Genomic DNA, 19,086 nt, shown 5'->3' with positions numbered 1-19,086 from the left:
CTGCGAGACCCCAAAAATTGTGCATACCTTTTCTCTGTTTTCTCAAAATGTATAGTATTGCCTGAGCTGAAATTTCAACAAGTTGGTTGTTATGCACCCTTAAGATTTTGCGCAATTTTGTTGTTTCGAAAGAAAAAAACAAATAATCAAAAAGCAAATGATCCTATGTACCTTTGCTTATGTTATTCCTTTGCCGAATGAAATAATACTAACATTTGTTAAATATCTGATATTTCCAAATTTAGAAACAGAAATTGGAGCAGAAGCTACAGGAGACCAGCGCCTCCTCCACGGCCAACAGCATGCCCAGCAACCACATGTATGGGGAGTTCCTCCCAGCCACGCCCAAGAACACACCCTTCTTTATGACCCCGCCCCTGACCCCGCCCAATGAGAGTATGGGGTTCCTGTCAGTGCCGCCGCCCCCTGGTGGGTGGGACTACGGGGACATGTTTGGGTACGGCGTGTTTCCAGGACTGGAGAAAGGCAAGGGAACTCCTGAGAAAGGAAAGACAAAGGTAGTTGCTCATTCCCCCAAATAGATTAGTGTATCTGGTCATTGTCAAGCCACTTGTCACATAGCCATGTCACATGTCATTTAACCACGTCATATGTTAAGGCAGTGTCATTTCACATGTTATGTAAAAGTCATAATACTTGTATTAACACTGTCATATAATGTCCTACTCATTCGAATGTCTTGTCATTGTCATGCCACTTGTCACATAACCATGTCACGTGTCAAGGCAGTGCCATTTCACATCATGTCAAAGTCATGTGTAATGTCACCATCATGAAATGTGTCATGTCACTATCATGCCATGTGTCATGCCACAAGTTATGTAACCATGTCACATGTCAAGGCAGTTTCATTTCACATGTCATGTAAAAATTGTGATATGTGTAATGACACTATCATGTAATGTGTCATGTCACCATCATGACACATGTCATTCCTTGTGTCATGCAGATTAGCATGTAACCATGTCATGTTTCAAGGCAGTGTCATGTCACATGTCATGCCTCGTGTCTATTGTCATATCATGATCATGGTGGTGTCACTATGTGTCATCTGTCCGGTATCATTTGTTTGGTGTGGCTTTGCTGGTCAGTGCGCAGTAAACAAAACATTGGGTAGTGTCAGTAAGATCCATACCAAAAACTTACATCACCAGTTAGTCTTTTGAGATGTGTTGGACACAATTTGAGGGCGCTATTGAAATTGATTAAATTCTTTTGTATTTACCCAATTACTCAAACCAATAGCTCCCCCCTGTTATGTCCGTCATATCTCAAAAAAGGCTAGTAAGATTTGATGATCAGAATAATTGAACATTTTGGACAAGTGGTAATATTAGCTTACAAACTCAGATAATTTTTACCCAAATAACATGAGAGTATTAAATGAGAGCTTTAAAACCAACAAATCATTCCTTGTGCTTGCTTCTGACTTCTAGGGAGATGGTTCCAAGTTGGGTCCCGACGTGATGCCAAGCAACCCGCTGCTAGTGAGGAATCTCCTCAACCCTCCCCCGTCTCATGTGCTGATTGTCGACAGAATGCACTCGGGTAAGACTCGCTTCATGCAACTTTATTTCTTGAAAGTTTTGAAAATGTGTCTGTTGATTGCCAATACTGGCAGTTTATGAATGGGATTCGAAATGCTAAGGTCTTTCACACTATTGCCTCACCTACCCGTGGAACCTGATCCAATCAAACAGGGGTTGGCAAGGCATACCATTTACTCATACACCAGTTCGTGTACGGGTTTTTCTCATTATATCAATGGGTTTGTTTCCGGGTTATTATCAATGTTCCGAAGTGCCTTCAATGATAAGAAAAGGTTTTAACCTCTAATTTGAGATTTTACATTAATTGTTTTCTTCTCCACAGGAGCAAGGCGATTTGCTGTGCTGGATTTTGGCCAAGCAGTCCTGTTGACCGACATCTTCATTCCGGCCTGCTCAGACCTGGCCTCACTGTCGGTGGACGTGTGGACAAAGAGCGAGGAACTAGACGGCCGTAGGTTGGCTGTAGCGCTGGACATCAACTCCCGAGATCTGGTCATGAATGATTTGCTACCCCCGGCCTCCTGTCGGTTTCTCAAGGTAGGGCTGTAACAAAAGTATGATCTAGAAAAATATCTCATCAGTTCTAACATTATTTTTTGGTCCCCTTCTACTTTCATATTTTGTTGAATTTACGGCTTTTTTACGGCTTTTTTATTTCTATGCTAAGCAAAAGATTTCCGCGCTAAGCGGCTCCATGACCTCTGCCCCCATCACACCATAAAGGTTCGAACCAGCCAGCCGACCCTGGCAAGCCTGGGGTCAAGTGGTAGGACGTCTGCACTAGTAAGCAAGAGGTCATGGGTTCGAGTCCCACCCGAGTGGTTTGTGAATTGTTTTCTTAAAATCACTCTGGGCATAATTGAGTGTACAGTGTTTATAAAAATATGCAGGTCAAGGGCAAAAACCTAATATTGAATTTGCACCATTTTTGTTGACAGCTTACCATTGTTGGACGCTACGGAGGTAACACGGTGCGCTCCAAGATCCCTTTGGGTGTCTTCTATGGGCACACCTACGTCTTCCCGTTTGAGAACGGGCTGCAGCGCGCACCAGATACCGGTGACGACTCGGTATCAGCAGCCTCCCGCAACCACCACCTGATCCAACAGGAGCAGTTCCTTACCATGGCACTAGCAGTGCAAGAAGACATCCAGTGCCGCTACAGTCTGGCCTGTAGCAGGCTGCAGCGACTACTGCAGGCGGCGGACTTGTCGCCGTCTGCTGGAGGGACGCCGTTCCCGCCGCAGTTGAAAGAGGAGAGAAGTGAGACTTGTAAAGAGGTCCGACAGTCATATGAGGTAGGTACTAAGAGCTTACCCCTACCTTTTATAGTTGGTCTCAGCTCTATGTGTACAGTGAGCTGATTTATCGGTTTTAGAAGATGTCCACAATCTAACATCATAGGGCCTAGCAGCATGGATATTGATATCATAGGGCTTGTTTTATTTCCATCTAATTATTTCAATTATTTCCGTCCTCACTTAATTGATTTGTTGAATGCCTTTTTAATGCCACATTTGGCCACAAATTTAAAATAAGTATATTTTGAAAAAAAATCTTTCCAGTGCGATTTTGTGTATGTAAACACCGGCAATCGTGGACCTAGGACAGAAGGGTTAGGGCACAAACAATACGTCCACGATTGACCGATAGTCCACGATTGAAATTCGTGTTCAAAACCAATGAGAGCTGTTGCTAAAGAGTACAAACAAAGGAATGAGGATTACTGACAATGGGGGGTCCACGATTGCCGGTGTTTACGAAGATGTTTGTGTGTGTTATTGGCTAATTAAACAATAAATAGGTTAGTTAAACGGAATACCATTACAAGTACACTAAAATAAACAAAATAAGTTTAAAATATCGACAAGCAAACGTAAAAAGTTACAAAATAAAATTATTTTCCTACTTACCTACCTGGGTAATTTTTAAGGTGTTATTGTAAACACACATTTTGTTTTGGTCTTAGGAATGCATCCAGCTGCAGACCCAGCTGAACGCGGTCCAGCGGACCATCACCCGTCTGCAGCACTGTGAGGAAGGAGCCCCTGAGAGGCAGAAACCAGACCTGAGCTCCACATCAACTATCAAGGAGGCGTCTACGGACCAGCTTCGTCTTCTGTCAGAATACTTACTGGACACGCTTCTGAGTCTGACCAACACCAACACGACTCTGCCGGCCAGTCTGCAAAGGGTTCTACAGGTAATGCTAGAGTGTCCTTCAATAGCGGCACTATTTGTCGTTTTTACCAATGAAGGGGTACTTTTGCGCAGTGTTTGAGGCTTTGCGCAAGAACTCCGGAAGGCACTGTTGATTTGGGCTTTTAGGGTAATCGGGGGTATGTTTTCATCATCATATTTAAAAACATGTTTGTAACGTCAAAGTGATGACCAAAAACATGTTAACTCGGGCGCAAGAAAATGCTTGACACGTGTCCATTGTCATAGATCTCCAGTAAATGTGTGTGAATTCCTTTAGAATGCAAAGTTTAACATTAAATGTATGCAACTGCATTGTTGACACTTTTAAACGGAGATTACAAAAGTATTTTCTTCATTGTATTTGTTCTTTCTGTTTGAAATTTGATTGGTGAAAGACTTTTATTTGCTCACAACACAACAGAGCACAGATGAAATTCCTGTCATAAGCGTCATTTTCCCCATTCTTAACAGTTATTAGCCCCACTTAACATATTCATGAAATGCAAATTGTTTGACTCTTCAAACTGCTATGCGCCTTTTAAAAAAAACTCCTAATAAATTATGAATAATAAATTGAGCTGACAAACATTTAATCTCCTTTCCTTTTAGCTTTCTTGAACCAACAACAAACCAATCCAAACCTTTGTTTGGAACAATGACAGGCACAACCAAAGTCTTGAAAAGTTCAACTAAAAAATAAGCAAAGCCTAAAATGTATCTCTGTATATGGTCATACAAATGTCTCCCCCTGTTAATCCTCAATTTCATTGACACTTAGTAAAAACAGAATTCTGTTATTTTGGACTAACATTTTTGTGTATCAAACGATCTCTTTTTGACAGGAGACAGCCTGCAAATCTTTATTCAGGAACCTTTGCGTTATGGGCACTCCGTCCCTCCGTCTTCGTACCGGGACGCTGCTAGTCCGTGTCTGCAGCAGCCAGCCCTGGTGGGGGGAGTTCCTGGCCTCATCGCTCCAAGAATTCTTCTCATCTGAGCAGACCGCTGTGTTTCCCCAGGACAGGTGGGCGGGTCAAGATAGTTCCTTCACTAGGTTTATCTCTTTGCCAGAGTCGTAATGACTTGAGTCAATGACCTGATCATTTTGACTCCAGTCATAGGCAAACGACTTGACTCGACTCAGGTCTGCTGTACTGAGTCAAAGGCTCAAGTCCTTTAAAATTTAGAAAATTATTGTTGGACTACTTCCAAGCTTTAACTTCACAGTGAGGAACTTCAAGTGCAGTGAGCAGGCATGTGCTTACAAGGCACACAGTAATAATGTTGTACCACAGGCTTCTACTTCATACTATCATTTCAGAAATTATCAACCCTATACCAGAAACGTAAAACAATTATGCTGCAACTTCAAGCAGACTCACTTTGTGATACTGAATTAGAGCTAACTTGATTCTAGCAAGAATGTGATTTGACTCTGTGTTATGCTAATGACTTGCCTCAACTCACTGCCTTAGAATGACTTGACTTGAGTTTTGCATTTCCAAAGTGTCATAAGATAGCAGAGTCAAAATCAAGTCCTCACAAGTCAGTCACAAGTCTGTCAATCTTTAATCAAGTCATAAGATCTCGATACAAGTATTGACTCCGTGCATGAAAAAAGTAGAATGCACTTTTAGACCACTCATGAACCAACCTCTGTTACTTGTGACCAATGTGTAACGGCGCACATAATGCAAAGTAGGCACGGCTAATCTTATTCTGAATATGCTCAATGCCGTAGCATCTTCAGGTGAGCATCAGGCGTCATCAGCAATGCATTCCAATGTCCCTCCCAGTGGTCTCCCCCAACTCTCCCTTTCTCACCGTTGGGGGGGGACTTGTGCACAGAGCCCATTGGAGCTCATATTTTATACTGACTACTTTTTTCCTGTTTGCTTGGCAGAGTGTTCATCCTGCTGGCGTACCTCGGCCAGAAATCTCTCGCCTCCAACAACTCGGCCAACGTCTTGGAGAGTCTTCTGAATCTACTAGCCAGACTGATGGCCCCGTTACTGGACGGCTCCATGCAGGCCGGTACTGGGGGTAAGTGGATTCCACAAGAGGTCAGGAAACAGGACATGGACATGGCACCATGCGTGAACAATAGGGCTCTCTCACTGAACCATGTGACTGGGCATACATTCGGGTACCGGAAAGTCAGCGTCGCCATTGTAGTAGGCAAAGATCGTATAGCCTTGTGCGCAGTTGGTAGCAGGCAAGCCTTCAAAGCTGTAATGGATGGCAAAAACTGTAAGAAAAATGCGGAGCCAACACCCACTGTTCAGTTGGTACGATTATGACAACCGTACACGACACAGTGACCATTATGCCATTCGATAAAGAATCCACGGTTATTTGACGTGAAAATAAAGTGCTACTGTCTACTCTACAATGCACGGCATGGTTGCTAACCAAACGCTTGCCTACTGCAATGGTGGCTGGTCACGGGCAAACCGGATGGTCAGGTGGTACTTTGATGTTATACGATTGGACCCTATAGAGGGTGCTGTGTAACATACAGAGATTGTGAGAAGGACACTTCACTGGTTTACGCATACACTTCACCATTTATGTAATCTATGTGTACCAGGGTGTACAAGACAAGATGGCGGTCGGTCGTCCTTCAATAACAGTGCTGGGTGCTGATTTTAATTGTTAGTGAATTTGTGCACGGATTCTACATCTGGCACTTCAAAATGTCCTATGAGACGTTTTGGAAACCCCATCTTTGCCACCAGCTCTTGCTTCATCACTGGTTCTTAAGTCCACGCGGGCTTACACTGAGTCAGAGTCCCAAAAGTGGGAAACTGATATGGAGCCTAGATTTTGAAAACGCCTCAAGATTTGATGCAGTGCTTCTATAAAGTACTCTACACTTTTTTTCTTTTTTCAGGTTCACTAGACCTTGCCCTGATTGGTTGGGTGTTGCTGTTCCTGTCTCGCACCCTGGATCATACAGCCGCAGCGAGCACCTCTACCGACGACCAGGACGATGTTGCTGGGGCAACTGCTGCCCCAAAGGCTCATGGGAAGGACAGAGAGCGAAGTAAGACAACCGTTTCTCAGTAGAGTACTTCTGAAACAAGTGCTGTCGTCGAATCCATCACAAGTCGAGTCACAACTAATCTATTTTTTTTCACAAGTCAGGTCACAAGCAATAGGGTGAACAATAACAAAGGAATGTCTTTGATAGTTGATTAAAGTTATTTATGGCTTGGGACTGGATGACCTGTGATGGACTTGTGATGGACTTTTTAGAACTTTTGAGGGCTTGTGAGGACTTTAAGGACTTGTAACAGACTCGGCTATAACACTGTCTGAAAAACACTTGCTGAAACTTCAGTTGATCTAAAACTTGTAATTTTTTGAAATTGTAATTTTCATTTCTTACCTCTTCACACATTAAGTTTCTTATTTCTTGTATGCACTTTGTATCCTTGGGAAAAGGCACTTAAGCAAGTTCATTGTTATTATTATTATTATAATTATTTCACCAATGTTTTAAAGATCTTAATTTTTTTTTAAAGTTAGATTTTCAGGGGATATGGCCATAGAATTTTTCTTGTGTGTGTATGATATCAGTTATATTTTTGAAATGGGTCTTTTGCCAACTGTGAATTGTAGACAGATGTTTAAGAGAATATTGAATTTTAATTGATATTGATGACCTGAAATCATGTTTATTCAACTCATCCTATATCCAACACTTTTTTAAGTTCAAAGTATCTGCAATTTTAAAAAGTTAAACATTTTTTTCCTATATAACCTTATTTCTTAGATTTCTCCCGAATCTAAACTTACATGCATCTTTGATTTCTACTTTTGCCAACGGCTGAATAGAAATGAATTCTGCATTGAATAGAATCAAATTGAAAACGCCACATTTTTATGTGAAATAGAGCAACTCCCAGTAAGCTCATGTTTCAATGTTTATTTTGTAGGTTCCTCTTCAACGAGCGCCCGTTGGAATTTCATGGCGAGCACCCCCTTAGTCGTGGTGGGACCCTCTGCCCAGGCATCTAAGGGCGGCTGCCAGGTGCGCGTCCAGAGCAAACTAAAACAACGTCTGCTGCTGCACAAGGAACAACTAGCCAAGCTACAGGTAAGAAAACAAAATACCCCCCCCCCATCTTCTTGCAGTATTGCATTTTATTGACATGTTTAAGGACAATTCTAGCATAATGTAATTTGCTTTACAGAGCTTTTAAGAGCTCAGTGAATAAACCTTAAAAGTGTATTTTTGTATCATCTAGTAATGGTCAAGGAGATTACAGACTACAGGGTGAGTCAGAATGATTTGGACTCAAATTAAAGAAAATGTTAAAAATATGTACCAATTATCAAAACAAGTGCAAATGAGATATGTTATAGGCTGGTATTTTGGAAATATTTGGTGAACGTTTCATGTATATTCATTGTACCATTCTGAAGAAAAGCGCTAGCAAAGAACACACGCTAAAAAGACACTGACCACGGTTCCATGGTTCAACAAATTTATTGATATCGCGTACTGATAGGAAGCAGTGTAATAACAAATAAAAACCTAGTCATGGTGACTGACTCACTTGAAGTTATTGACAAATTTTAAAATATGCAAAGCCAATTCCATGTGCAGACTGGAAAATGAGCCACTTCAATGAAAATGGCGTAACTCCTCACCACAGCCACTAATTTGAAAAATTCAAAATTCCTGTGGAAGACAAGGTAATAACCATTCATGTGAATATATTCAATGTGCCATATAAAAAAATGGTGAACTTATGTCCAGATCATTCTGACTCGCCCTGTAGGAGTTTTGGATCATTTCTCTGATTCATTAATTAGATATATATGGTTCATTGCTCTGTCACAGACATTACGCTTTCCTTTCCTTTCATAACCTGCAATTGTTTGTAATGCTTAATTGGGCTGGTGCCTTGTCCTGACTTTCAGAATATGCATAAAGCAATACAGGCCAAGATGGCGGAAGGAGGCAAGGAAGCAGACCCCGCTGTCCAAGTGCATCTTAAGAAGAAACTTCAACAACATGCATCCAAGGTAAAGACGGCCAGCCGTGGATTGAACAAATATACAGGACACAGCACTATTGATTGCGAAGTTTAGCAGATTTTAGTGCCGGTGAAGCGTGAATATCAGACTCCATGAAATATGGACCCGTTTGTAGTATTGCGCATGCATAAGTATGTTAATGAAGAGAGTGACTGGTCACGTGTGAGGGATTAACCAATAATAGGGAAAAGGAGTCCGATTTTCACAGAAGTCAGATTTTCATATGACACCGACATGAGCTGGCTGAACAGTGGGTAACTCTGTGGAATTTGTTGACCTCTACTCTCAAGATACTGTCCACACAGATGGTACATTGTTTGGGTGGCGTGGGTGGCTAGTGTGTAAAGCGCTCACCTCTCACCACTGTGACCCTGGTTCGTTCCCGGCTGGGACCACATTTGAGTAGAGTTGTGTGTTGATTCTCTCCTGTGCCACGAGGATTTTTCTCCGGGCCCTCCGGTTTACCTCCCTCCGAAAAAAATCAAACTCGATCTGTGGCGGTGCTCATATATGGGTCGATTTAGCTGGCTGCCAAAGGCGCCTTTACATGCCTGCAGCTCGACCACGTTGTAGCCGCGTCCTTCACAATTCAGCTTCTCAGCTGCGAGTAAGGATGATTAGCCTCCCAAATTGTTGCTATAATTATTATTATATAGTTCACGTCACTGCTCAGAATCAGCCCAACTAGGATAAAGGTGGTTGTTTCCTACTGTTTTAAAATCAATGATCCTCGGACATCTGTGAATGCAGGTTTGCAAATAAGGTATCAATGGAAAGCTGATAAACCCCTTTGAGATAAAAATACGCTATATTAAGCACATGATTTATTTAGTTTATTTAAGGTTTACCATGTGTAAAATAGAGTGACAGCATTACGCATTTTAAGTCCAGTTTTCAGCTCTGCACTTCTGACTTTCATCTGTCTTGATATCCTAGGGGAATGCTCTTTAAGATTCTGCCGAATTTACACATCCTTTTATTATTTAATTTTCCCCCCAATTTTCAGCATCTACGTGACATCCTGCGCATCCGGCGCATCACCCGCAGCATGCGCTCACGGGGCGCCCCCAATGATCCCCCGGCCAAACCGGACAAGTCGTCGCTACGTCTGCCAGAGGTCAGCCTGCCGCGGGAGCGTTGCACCCCTGTGGTGCAGGGTCTGATGCAGCTCCTGCTGGTCATGGACTTCACCTGCCATGCTGATCTGTTCCTCTTTGCCTGCAAGGTAGGATATCTAACACCCATCCTGACAGATCCTTCAAAATCAATCAAAATCTATTTAAAGGTTTCAGAGGATTTTGTAGGATTGAGGAAGCCACCAGAGAGCATTCATTTGCCTATTGGAAAATTGCTGTTATTTTTCTTGTATTGTTTTGGCTTGCTGATAAGCCCACCTGAGAGGACATCTTTTAATTTGAGTTTGAACCTAACCTTACCCTGTAAGATCCTTCAAACTCCACCTGAAAGTTTTGGAGGATTTTGTAGGATTGAGGGAATTAGTAAGGAGCATTCTTATTGTTGCCTTGATTTGGAGTGCTCATCAGCTCAGCCTTAGAAGACTAAGTTTAATGTTTGAGTTTGAAACTAATTCTGCTTGATCCTTCAAAATCTCCCAAGAAGGTTTTGCAGGATTTTGTGGCATGTAGGAGCCAGCAGAGCGTGTTCAGTTGCTTCTTAGAAGATGAATGTCTGAATGTCCACAACACCCATTTCAAATTCCCACATTCAAATTAGTAACACCATCTGAACTAATTCAGAACAGTGGAGGAACTGACGACAAGTAAGTAGACGTAAATAATACAAATGTTCCTTTTTTGATTGGTTTATTGAAACAATTGATACTTTTTAACTTTTTTTTAGGTTTTGGCACGAGTGTCCAACTCCACCCGGCCAGCCATTTCACTGTCAGAGATTGCCACCAACGAGCAACTAATTCAGCTAATGATGCTGTGCGTCGGGACAGACTACAACAGGGGAAACTCCTCCTGGGGCGGGCCCTGGGCCACCACGGCGATCACGTACCTCCTGCAAGATACATTAGAAGGTAAGGGTAAAAAAAGGATACGAGAAAGAAATCTTGGAAAAAGTTGCAGTTCACCTGACGGTGTCTCAATGCAATTAATTGAGATTCTCAATACACAAAAGCTTCTGTACCCGATGAGCGTTATTGGAAATAAAGGTTACAGTACTTTTAAAGGTGTAAGGCCTAAAGTCGCGTGACAATGTCGGCTGTTTTTATAAATATGCACAAATCAATGAGCGTGTTATCATTTATGCAAGACATTCGTGTGACTTATTGCAAACATTTTTTCAAATCAAATTTGAAGGGATTTATCGTGTGACATAAAATGTTGCATACATTTTTCTCTGCTTGAACCGAATATTTTGTTGATTTGTCATTTTCCCTCGGTCTCACCCATGGTCGATATTAAGTTGTAGAAGCTCATCCCTTGGTGTACCCAATAGTCCCTTGTACCCAAAACCGCCCAAGCCTGTATAGTTTCATGGATTCATCAGGGAATCAATAAAAAATATAACACAATAGAGTACAGCCATTAACCCGCCTGCTATTAAAGGAGTCACGGACAGTCAAAATTCACTTCCACTTCCCCTGCTATACTTTTAACAAAGGCTAGTCACCAGCAGTCAGATCATATATCAAGCAAGCACTGTGTCTAGTCAAACTGGGTCAACAGACAAAGCAGGCAAGTTGTAGTCACAGCTGTTTTATCACTCACTCGGAGTCAAAGCATAGCTGTATCAAGTTACTTCAACAGCCCAAGGCAGTCAATCCTGCTTTATGTGGGCTGGAAATTCTTAAGGGTTGAAAGCAATCACTTGGTTGACTTTGACTGCAAGGACGACTTGGCACAGAATGTATGTTTGCATAGGAGGGTTAATGAGTTAAAAAATATCACAAAACAAGTAAAATCAACAAGAAAGGTTGAAAGGACTAACATAAAAATTTGGGTAAGTGATGGAAGTTGACATCCTCTTGTCAATCAAGGAGAGAAGCTGTACCCCTTCTCCTTGGATTCTCTCGGCGCCGTCGGAGGGCAAGAAGAAATAGACCCTGGGGAAGATCTGGATGCTGACGCCATACCTGAAGATCTGGAGGCTGTGGGTGGGGCCATGGCAGGGCCAGGGGATGACAGTGGAGGGGACGAAGGTAAATTTATAAGAATGTACTGGAGCAAATTAACAACTAGAGTGCTTAATAAAACCCCCTCTCATTTTATCTATCAGAATGGATCAAAATGTTAGTCTTTTTAGTAATACATGAAATGTTTAGTTTGATTTCTTAAACCGCTGCACATATTGGGGGATTGTTGCCTAGTTTTTAGGACTTGTGACTCATGATCAGACAGTCAGGGGTTCAAATCCAGCTGCTGGTCATATGTTGTGTCCTTGGGCAAGCCACTTCACCCCCACTTAACTCTCTCCACCCAGGAATATAAATAGGTACCAGAATTAGCTGGGGAATAACCTGTGGTAGACTGGTATACCATCCAGGGGAAATACAAATATTCTCATTCGTTTCATGCCAAGGAAACCGGAGATAAACGCCGGCCTGATGGGCCATAGTGGCTTGTGATGGACTTTACTTTAAGTAAAGGTGACTTATGCATAGGATACACCATAGGAGTGGTTTGAGTAGAGACTTTATGCACAATTACCCCCTCTTTGGTTACAAAGAGAAAGGAAGGAGGGACGCATGAAAACACTGCTCCCATACACCTCGGGGTTGTGCCGAATATGCCCAATGTTCCAACATTTGATCATCAACAGAATATCCAAATAATTATTTTCTAATCAAATATTCAAAACACTATTCTATTAAGTTTTAATCATATTAGTTGCATGGTTTTGTTGTTTGCCAAATGCCACACTTGTGTTGAAATCCACTTTTGCACATGATTTGAGAGCTTCTACAGGGTGAGTCAAAAGAAGCGGAACCAAAACCCCAAAAATTAAATTTCATATTTAAAAAAATATGTAGCACCCAACGTAATAAGGACTGGAAAGCCAATTTCATAAACTACTTTTAGATGAAAAAAATACTGAAATTGCTCAATCCGTTCAAAGAATATCACCATTTAAACGCAATGACCCTAAAACCTCTTTCGTCCAAAAATGCGATTTCAAGAATCGTCGTCACAATTGTCTTCAAACATCACCAGTGATAAAACCTCAGTTTAAAAGTTAAAAATATTCAACAAAGTCCTTTTGAAGTCCCGTCTTTTAAAAAAAGTGGATTTCATAAATCATATTGTTTGCCTAACCAGGGTTGTTAATAAAGTTATTGTGCACTACAGTTGTTGACAGTTGTTCAAACAAGTATTCCCTGTCATTTTCTTTGTTGTTCCAAACAATCAGAATACACAATAAACTTTTTTTGACTCACCCTGTATTAGGAACATAAGCATAAATTTCTTATTTCAAATCCGTCAAGTATCGGCCATTCCCCTACCTGTTCTTGTAGATACTCTCATAAGATCTTTGTCAGTTTTCAACAACCCCTAACTCTAACCCTGCAAGTGGAAGCCATAAATTCGGATTGATTTCCTCCCTTCACCCAGAGCCCATGAACCCCCTGGGTGACCCTGAGCTCGCTGAGTATGCCACGGGTGTCCCCTCGGATCCTTTTGATCACCAGTTCATGATGGACATGATCTGGGGCTCTACCAAGTACGAGGAGATGACCAACAAGTTCAGCGGCATCCAGTCCATGGTCCCCTTTGGAAGCAGTCCTGGAAGTGTTGGTTCCTCTGGGTCTATCCACCGCAAGGGAGGCAGGTGAGAAGGGAAACAAATTATTTGAAGGCATACAGGATCATTTGCATTTATCCCAAAAGTAACGTATGGAATTATTATCAAAAAGCTTACATGGATATAAGATCATACTGGGACTAAACACCCGTGAACTTATGCCATCTGGCTTGCTGTCATTTAGAAGAAATCAAGAAATGTAGGTGATTTCCAATGAAATGAAACGAAAAGTGCTAATGAAATTTGAATGATCTATAGGCAAGATTTTGGCTACTTGGCACCTTTCTGAATAAGTGATAGTGCACATGAATTACAAATGCTACAAACAACTTGAATTTTGAAGCTCTATGCAGCTCCTTCCATCCAATATTTAAAAAATTGACCGATTTCATTTTGTAACCCTACCTTTTTCTTGATTGTGAACAAAAGGTACGCCAAGGTCAACAACAATGCTGGTGATCAGAACAAGGCAGCATTGAACTGCATGCCCAATGTTTCCATGGCGATGGACGCCAGGCTAGAGCAAGGCCTGGAGATGCAGGTGGAGTGGTACTTGAAGGTAAGGTCATAGTTGAAAGGTCATAGGTCATGGATCATAGTTCATAGGTCATTTCTCTTTGTTAATACTTTCATTACCAAGGGTGACTTTTGTCGACAAGAAACCAACAGATAATTCAGTGAACGGTGATAATGTGTACGAATTTATGCAATTGATGACAAACGATACCGAAAACAGTTGCACTTTTGCATTCGCGCTTGTTGTGGTTCACACTCACCTTGCACATATACAAAAGAGCAACCTTTTTTCGTTACCACTTGTCATAAATTGCATAATTTTGTAAACAGTATCACTGTTTTCGGCCAAACAAAGAGTATGGCTGGATTGCTAAGGAATTTCAGTACTGATCAGTCGTAATTTGAGCAAGATGTGCCCAGTAGTTTTTTAGTTAGACAAAAAAGTATTAAGGGGGTACTTTTTTTGGGCTGAGTGTATTTTGCATTTGTCTTAATTTCATGAAATGGACTGATTTAAGGGCTATTCATTTATAGCAGAGATTGTTCCATTGATCAGTTCAATGTTTTGTGTGCACTGGTACTGGAAAACATCAAAAAACGCTGTTCATTTTCAACCGTCAAAGTGCAGCTCTTGGAATCTGTCGTGCATAGAACCCATAGGTCACAGAAAGAGCCCGAGTGCCATTTCTGACTTAAAAAAGTAATACATACATTTACCCGAGCGTATGCATGAAGTCAACATCTGGTTTGCGGCCGCTTAACGGATGTACTATTTTAGAAAATGGTTTGTTCATATAAATATACAAAATTTCTCTTTGAGAATGACAGCATACCAGGTTTAACGATTCCACACGATGTTTCATACTATTATTTACTTACAATCAGTTTTTATTCTGATCCCTTCTTTGTCAAGGTGACATCACTGATGGAGGCCCACTCTGTGAGCCAGACCCTCATGGGAACCCTGCCCCTCCCCCTCACTCTCCCTGCCCCACCCCCCAAACCCACTGACGCCTCCAAGACAGAATCAGCCCCCGAGGGATCTGGTACCCTGCACCGACAAGTGTCCATGACATCCAGTAAGATGCTGAGTAGCTGCTTTGATCAGCTCTTCACCAGACTACCCACCAACCAGGTAATACTTTAGGTTTTTTTTTTATGAAGTGTAATTTTTACATCCTTCAAAATCCTTCAAATCCATTTGATCTTTCAAAATCTTTCATAGTCCTCAAGCACAACACCCGACTCGGGCCAGGTGTAAATTCAGCATGAGTGTGAAACCAGCGCAACATACATTAAAGGAGTCATTGCTTCTAAACGCTTGTAAAAAAGAATTTTTCGTTTAAGGACATCATATTCTTTGAAAAAAATTTGGAGGAGAAAAATGCAAAATTTGAAAAATCAGGGGGATACTTACATAAAGGTTGTAAGATTAGTCAATAAGAACATCAAAATGACCAAAATGATCAAAATTTTCTCTTGCTACTTGAGAAAAAAATGGTGCCCATGCTCTCTGTCATATAGGTCTAGTATCGTACTACAAAACTCTATCTCATGGAAGAAAAAATATCTGCACATTTTTCAGGTCCACTTGGATGCGGTGCTAAAACTCTGGCTGACAGTGAACGAAGTCGGCCAGGAGAACGAATCCAAGCAGGAAGGTGCCTTCGACACCAGTCTGGTACCTGTAGTCACTCTCAGCGCAGACTCCATCGGTTGCCTGCTGCACGCTCTGGCCTGGAACGTCAATCTACCGGTCCACACCTGGTGTTTGGCGTTCCATTGCCTGCTGGCACTGGTTAACAGCAAGACGGAAGTGGACGGGAAGCAACAGAGCGCTGCCAACGTCATCTTGGGCCACGGCTCCCTGATCGCTGTCCTGGTGCACTTCTTGTCTGGCAGTACCATGCATGGACCGGTGGGAAGTCTACACTACCAACAGGTACGTCCCCATTGCGTAAGGCAATTGGTAAAATAAACCAGAAAATGACTTGCAGGATTTTGAACAACTTCCCAGAATCTTACTACAATGAAGTTATCAGTTTGCAAACACCAGGCTTTCAAGTATTCCTACTTTTGCCCACTTTTTCTTAGTTTTTTTTACCTTGCTCCTACTTTTCCTACTTTTTTTCTTGAAATTCCTACTTTTTCCTACTTTTTTGTCCCACATCTTCGAAAAACTAAATCTCATTGAATATTTTTCACAACAATGTTGCACACTGTTATATGTAAATCACACAATGAAGGGTTTGGGCGCAGGAGTACTGCAACTGTTCTTCCAAGAGATTAGTTTAGGATGGAACACAAGTGTTGTGAGTACAGAACATGCAAAATAAGGCTTATGATGCTGTGGACATGGGTAAGTATCAACCAAAACTACTCCTGAAAGCCCGCAAAAAGTCTTACTTTTGTCCTTTTTTGTTTACATTTTGATCCTACTGTTCTACTTTTTCACCTGGGTCTGCTTGAAATCCTGAAACACTGCTTACAACTTCATTTTCAGAATTTGTTCATAGTACACCAAAACCAGCAAAAACATATCCCTGTGTATTAGTGAACTTTCCTGAAAAAAACTCCATCATTCCCTTTAATCCAGGGTCCAAATGCTGTCCCTGACTTCTCAATACTTTAAAAGTACCATGTTCAAATAGGACTTGTAGGTGAAGTCACATCGAGAACATGGGTTTAGTCGGGTATTTTTTTGTCGTTGCTTTCACAGGTTGGCCCAACAGTCATTCAGGCCATGTACGAGTTCCTGGTGAGACTCAAGCTACGACTAGGCTCCGTTCCAGCCGCCAGTGCGCCCGACCTGAACTCACTGCTTCTCAGAGTTGTGCAGATTTTGGCTGAGCCGCAGTAAGTTCACAAAGTGGCTGGACACTAATTCTAAGTCTGGTTCTCAGTGAAATAGTGGCATCCATTAGAAGTTGTGAATTTCCTTTAAATTTCTAATATTTTTTGCAGCATTTTAAACTTATTTTTTTGAAAACTTTATCTTTATTTCACGTATCATGCTTAATTGAAAGCAAATAAATTGGGTCTGCTTTAATATTGGCCATTATATATTTGAATGATGGTAAAAAACGCAAAGGCCATTTGACCCGCTCTCTGCCAATCAAGGTGCTGAATCGGTGAGTGAAGTGTATATAAAAAGCTCTCAGACCCTGGGCTTGGCTGCTAATTGGTAATTTTATCTGATTTTAATCCATTGTTTTGATGTTTGTTAACAGTATGTACAGGGGAGCCTTCCACACCGGCACAGGTCCCCTAGATGCTCAAGTGAAGATGATGGAGTTCGTGAACGAGCAAACGTACAACCACGCCGATGTAAGTAACATCACCTACACTATCGACGCCATCAGCTTACTGGTCCACAATCACATCAGTCTGAGCAGCCGTGCTGCTACCACCACCTCCGCTTCCTCAGCTACCAACGACAGCGTCAGCGCCCGGTCCTGCTTCGGCGGGCTCTTTGCCAGCATGCTGCGTCCCGGGGAGAGCCGGGGCGCCATCACCGGCGACGCCAGCCGGGACCTCCTGATGTGCCAACTGCTCCAGCTTGTCAACCAGCTGGTGAAGATTCCCCTAGACCAAGAGGCAGCAGCCCGCGTCCAGCAAGGCCTGCCGGGGAGAACGTTAGGCTTCCCCGCTGCCTCACCCCAGCAAGTCGACACATCACCAAGGACCGACTCCAAGACCCTAACTTCGGACTCTAGCAAGAAACAGAAATCTAGCTCCCTCAGCGACGATGACAAAGAACGCTCAACCGAACCCTCCCCTCCCCAACCCCCTGAATCTATCACCCCGTGTATAGCAGACGCTGTCCTGACCGCGGGGGATTCCATCCCTCTCCTCCTTTCCTCCTTGAGTCACTGCAAGAGCAACAAGATGGCGTCCTTCCTGAATCTCAACTCGACCTCACCCCTCCAGCAGACACCCACGGACCCCATCACCAACATGGAGCCGGTGTCGGTTGGCGACAACATCTTTCAGATTCTCTGCACTATCGCCAGCAAGGTGACGTCGGTGGATCTGATGTTGCGCCCTCTATTGACGTACCTCGGAGGAGCGACAGGCAATAGCCAGGATCGAGGCCAGCCGTCCTGTGTCCTATCAGAGCCCCTGCTGTGGTTCATCTTGAAGGTGATATCTTCAGAAGCGGCTCTGCAATCTTTCCATGAAATGGGTAAGATAACTTTGGAATCCATAATGTGCTCACTAAGCCAGTTTATGTATTTGAAGATAGAATCCAAGTATATCATAATACCAACTGTGCATAATGCGTAACATTCACCGATATGCCAAATATTTGGCTATTGTGGACTTCCCCTTTGTTCTCAAATATTATTGTCAGTTACACTGAGCATTGGAATTTGAAAATTGCTGAAACTAACCAATGAATGTTCTTTTTGACTCCATTGTGGTCATTACAGTTAAGCTCTGTTGGACCAGATTCTTTCCATATAATATGACATGACGATATTATTGTTTATGCAGATCTTTTGCGAGGTTAAATCTGATCAAACAGTGGTCAATTTGGGGTGTGCATTTACAGGTAGTATAGGAACCTGGTACCCGATTGAACAAAACACGGGTACCCGTTAAAGATGTCCAATTCCAACCGAAAAATCCATATCTGAAATCACTGTTCCGGTTTTTCATCCGCACGATAATACTGCCACATCAGTGCATCAGTGCAGCAAGAAAAAAATTGGGAACAGTGAGCTCTGTGGCTTTATGGTAAAAAGTGCAACTTCCGCGAGCATCCTAAACATGAAGTATGCTTTGTTTTACCATGTAGCCTGGCTTTCATTTTGGAAATTCCCCACAATTAAATGACATTCACAACCTTTCTTTTTCATTGTCTGAGAAGTTACTAAGTTATTTGTACAGTTAATAATGGTATCCGATCCCATAATCTGGAAATGATTCCTGGCATCAACGGTCGGGTATTCGGGTATCCAGTTCTGATTCACAG

General features: G+C 42.3%; 1 protein-coding gene across 1 annotated transcript in view; it reads left to right on the top strand.

Moving 5' to 3' along the window:
• The window catches only part of LOC119742720 (baculoviral IAP repeat-containing protein 6-like), a 74,040-nt gene that overhangs the window by 26,482 nt on the left and 28,472 nt on the right, over nt 1-19,086 (top strand). The window contains exons 21-39 of the mRNA XM_038218884.1: nt 246-518; nt 1,458-1,569; nt 1,894-2,108; nt 2,510-2,869; nt 3,541-3,774; nt 4,616-4,797; nt 5,677-5,816; nt 6,667-6,819; nt 7,715-7,875; nt 8,706-8,810; nt 9,829-10,047; nt 10,683-10,866; nt 11,830-11,991; nt 13,403-13,619; nt 14,022-14,151; nt 15,022-15,243; nt 15,694-16,050; nt 16,828-16,964; nt 17,339-18,294. Of these exons, the coding sequence (XP_038074812.1) occupies nt 246-518; nt 1,458-1,569; nt 1,894-2,108; nt 2,510-2,869; nt 3,541-3,774; nt 4,616-4,797; nt 5,677-5,816; nt 6,667-6,819; nt 7,715-7,875; nt 8,706-8,810; nt 9,829-10,047; nt 10,683-10,866; nt 11,830-11,991; nt 13,403-13,619; nt 14,022-14,151; nt 15,022-15,243; nt 15,694-16,050; nt 16,828-16,964; nt 17,339-18,294 (4,519 nt within the window). The remainder of the gene's footprint in view (nt 1-245; nt 519-1,457; nt 1,570-1,893; nt 2,109-2,509; nt 2,870-3,540; nt 3,775-4,615; nt 4,798-5,676; nt 5,817-6,666; nt 6,820-7,714; nt 7,876-8,705; nt 8,811-9,828; nt 10,048-10,682; nt 10,867-11,829; nt 11,992-13,402; nt 13,620-14,021; nt 14,152-15,021; nt 15,244-15,693; nt 16,051-16,827; nt 16,965-17,338; nt 18,295-19,086) is intronic.

The sequence above is a fragment of the Patiria miniata genome, unplaced genomic scaffold (genome assembly GCF_015706575.1).
Source record: "Patiria miniata isolate m_02_andy unplaced genomic scaffold, ASM1570657v1 HiC_scaffold_6, whole genome shotgun sequence".
Lineage (NCBI taxonomy): Eukaryota > Metazoa > Echinodermata > Asteroidea > Valvatida > Asterinidae > Patiria > Patiria miniata.
This window is presented reverse-complemented; position numbering and strand designations above follow the sequence as displayed.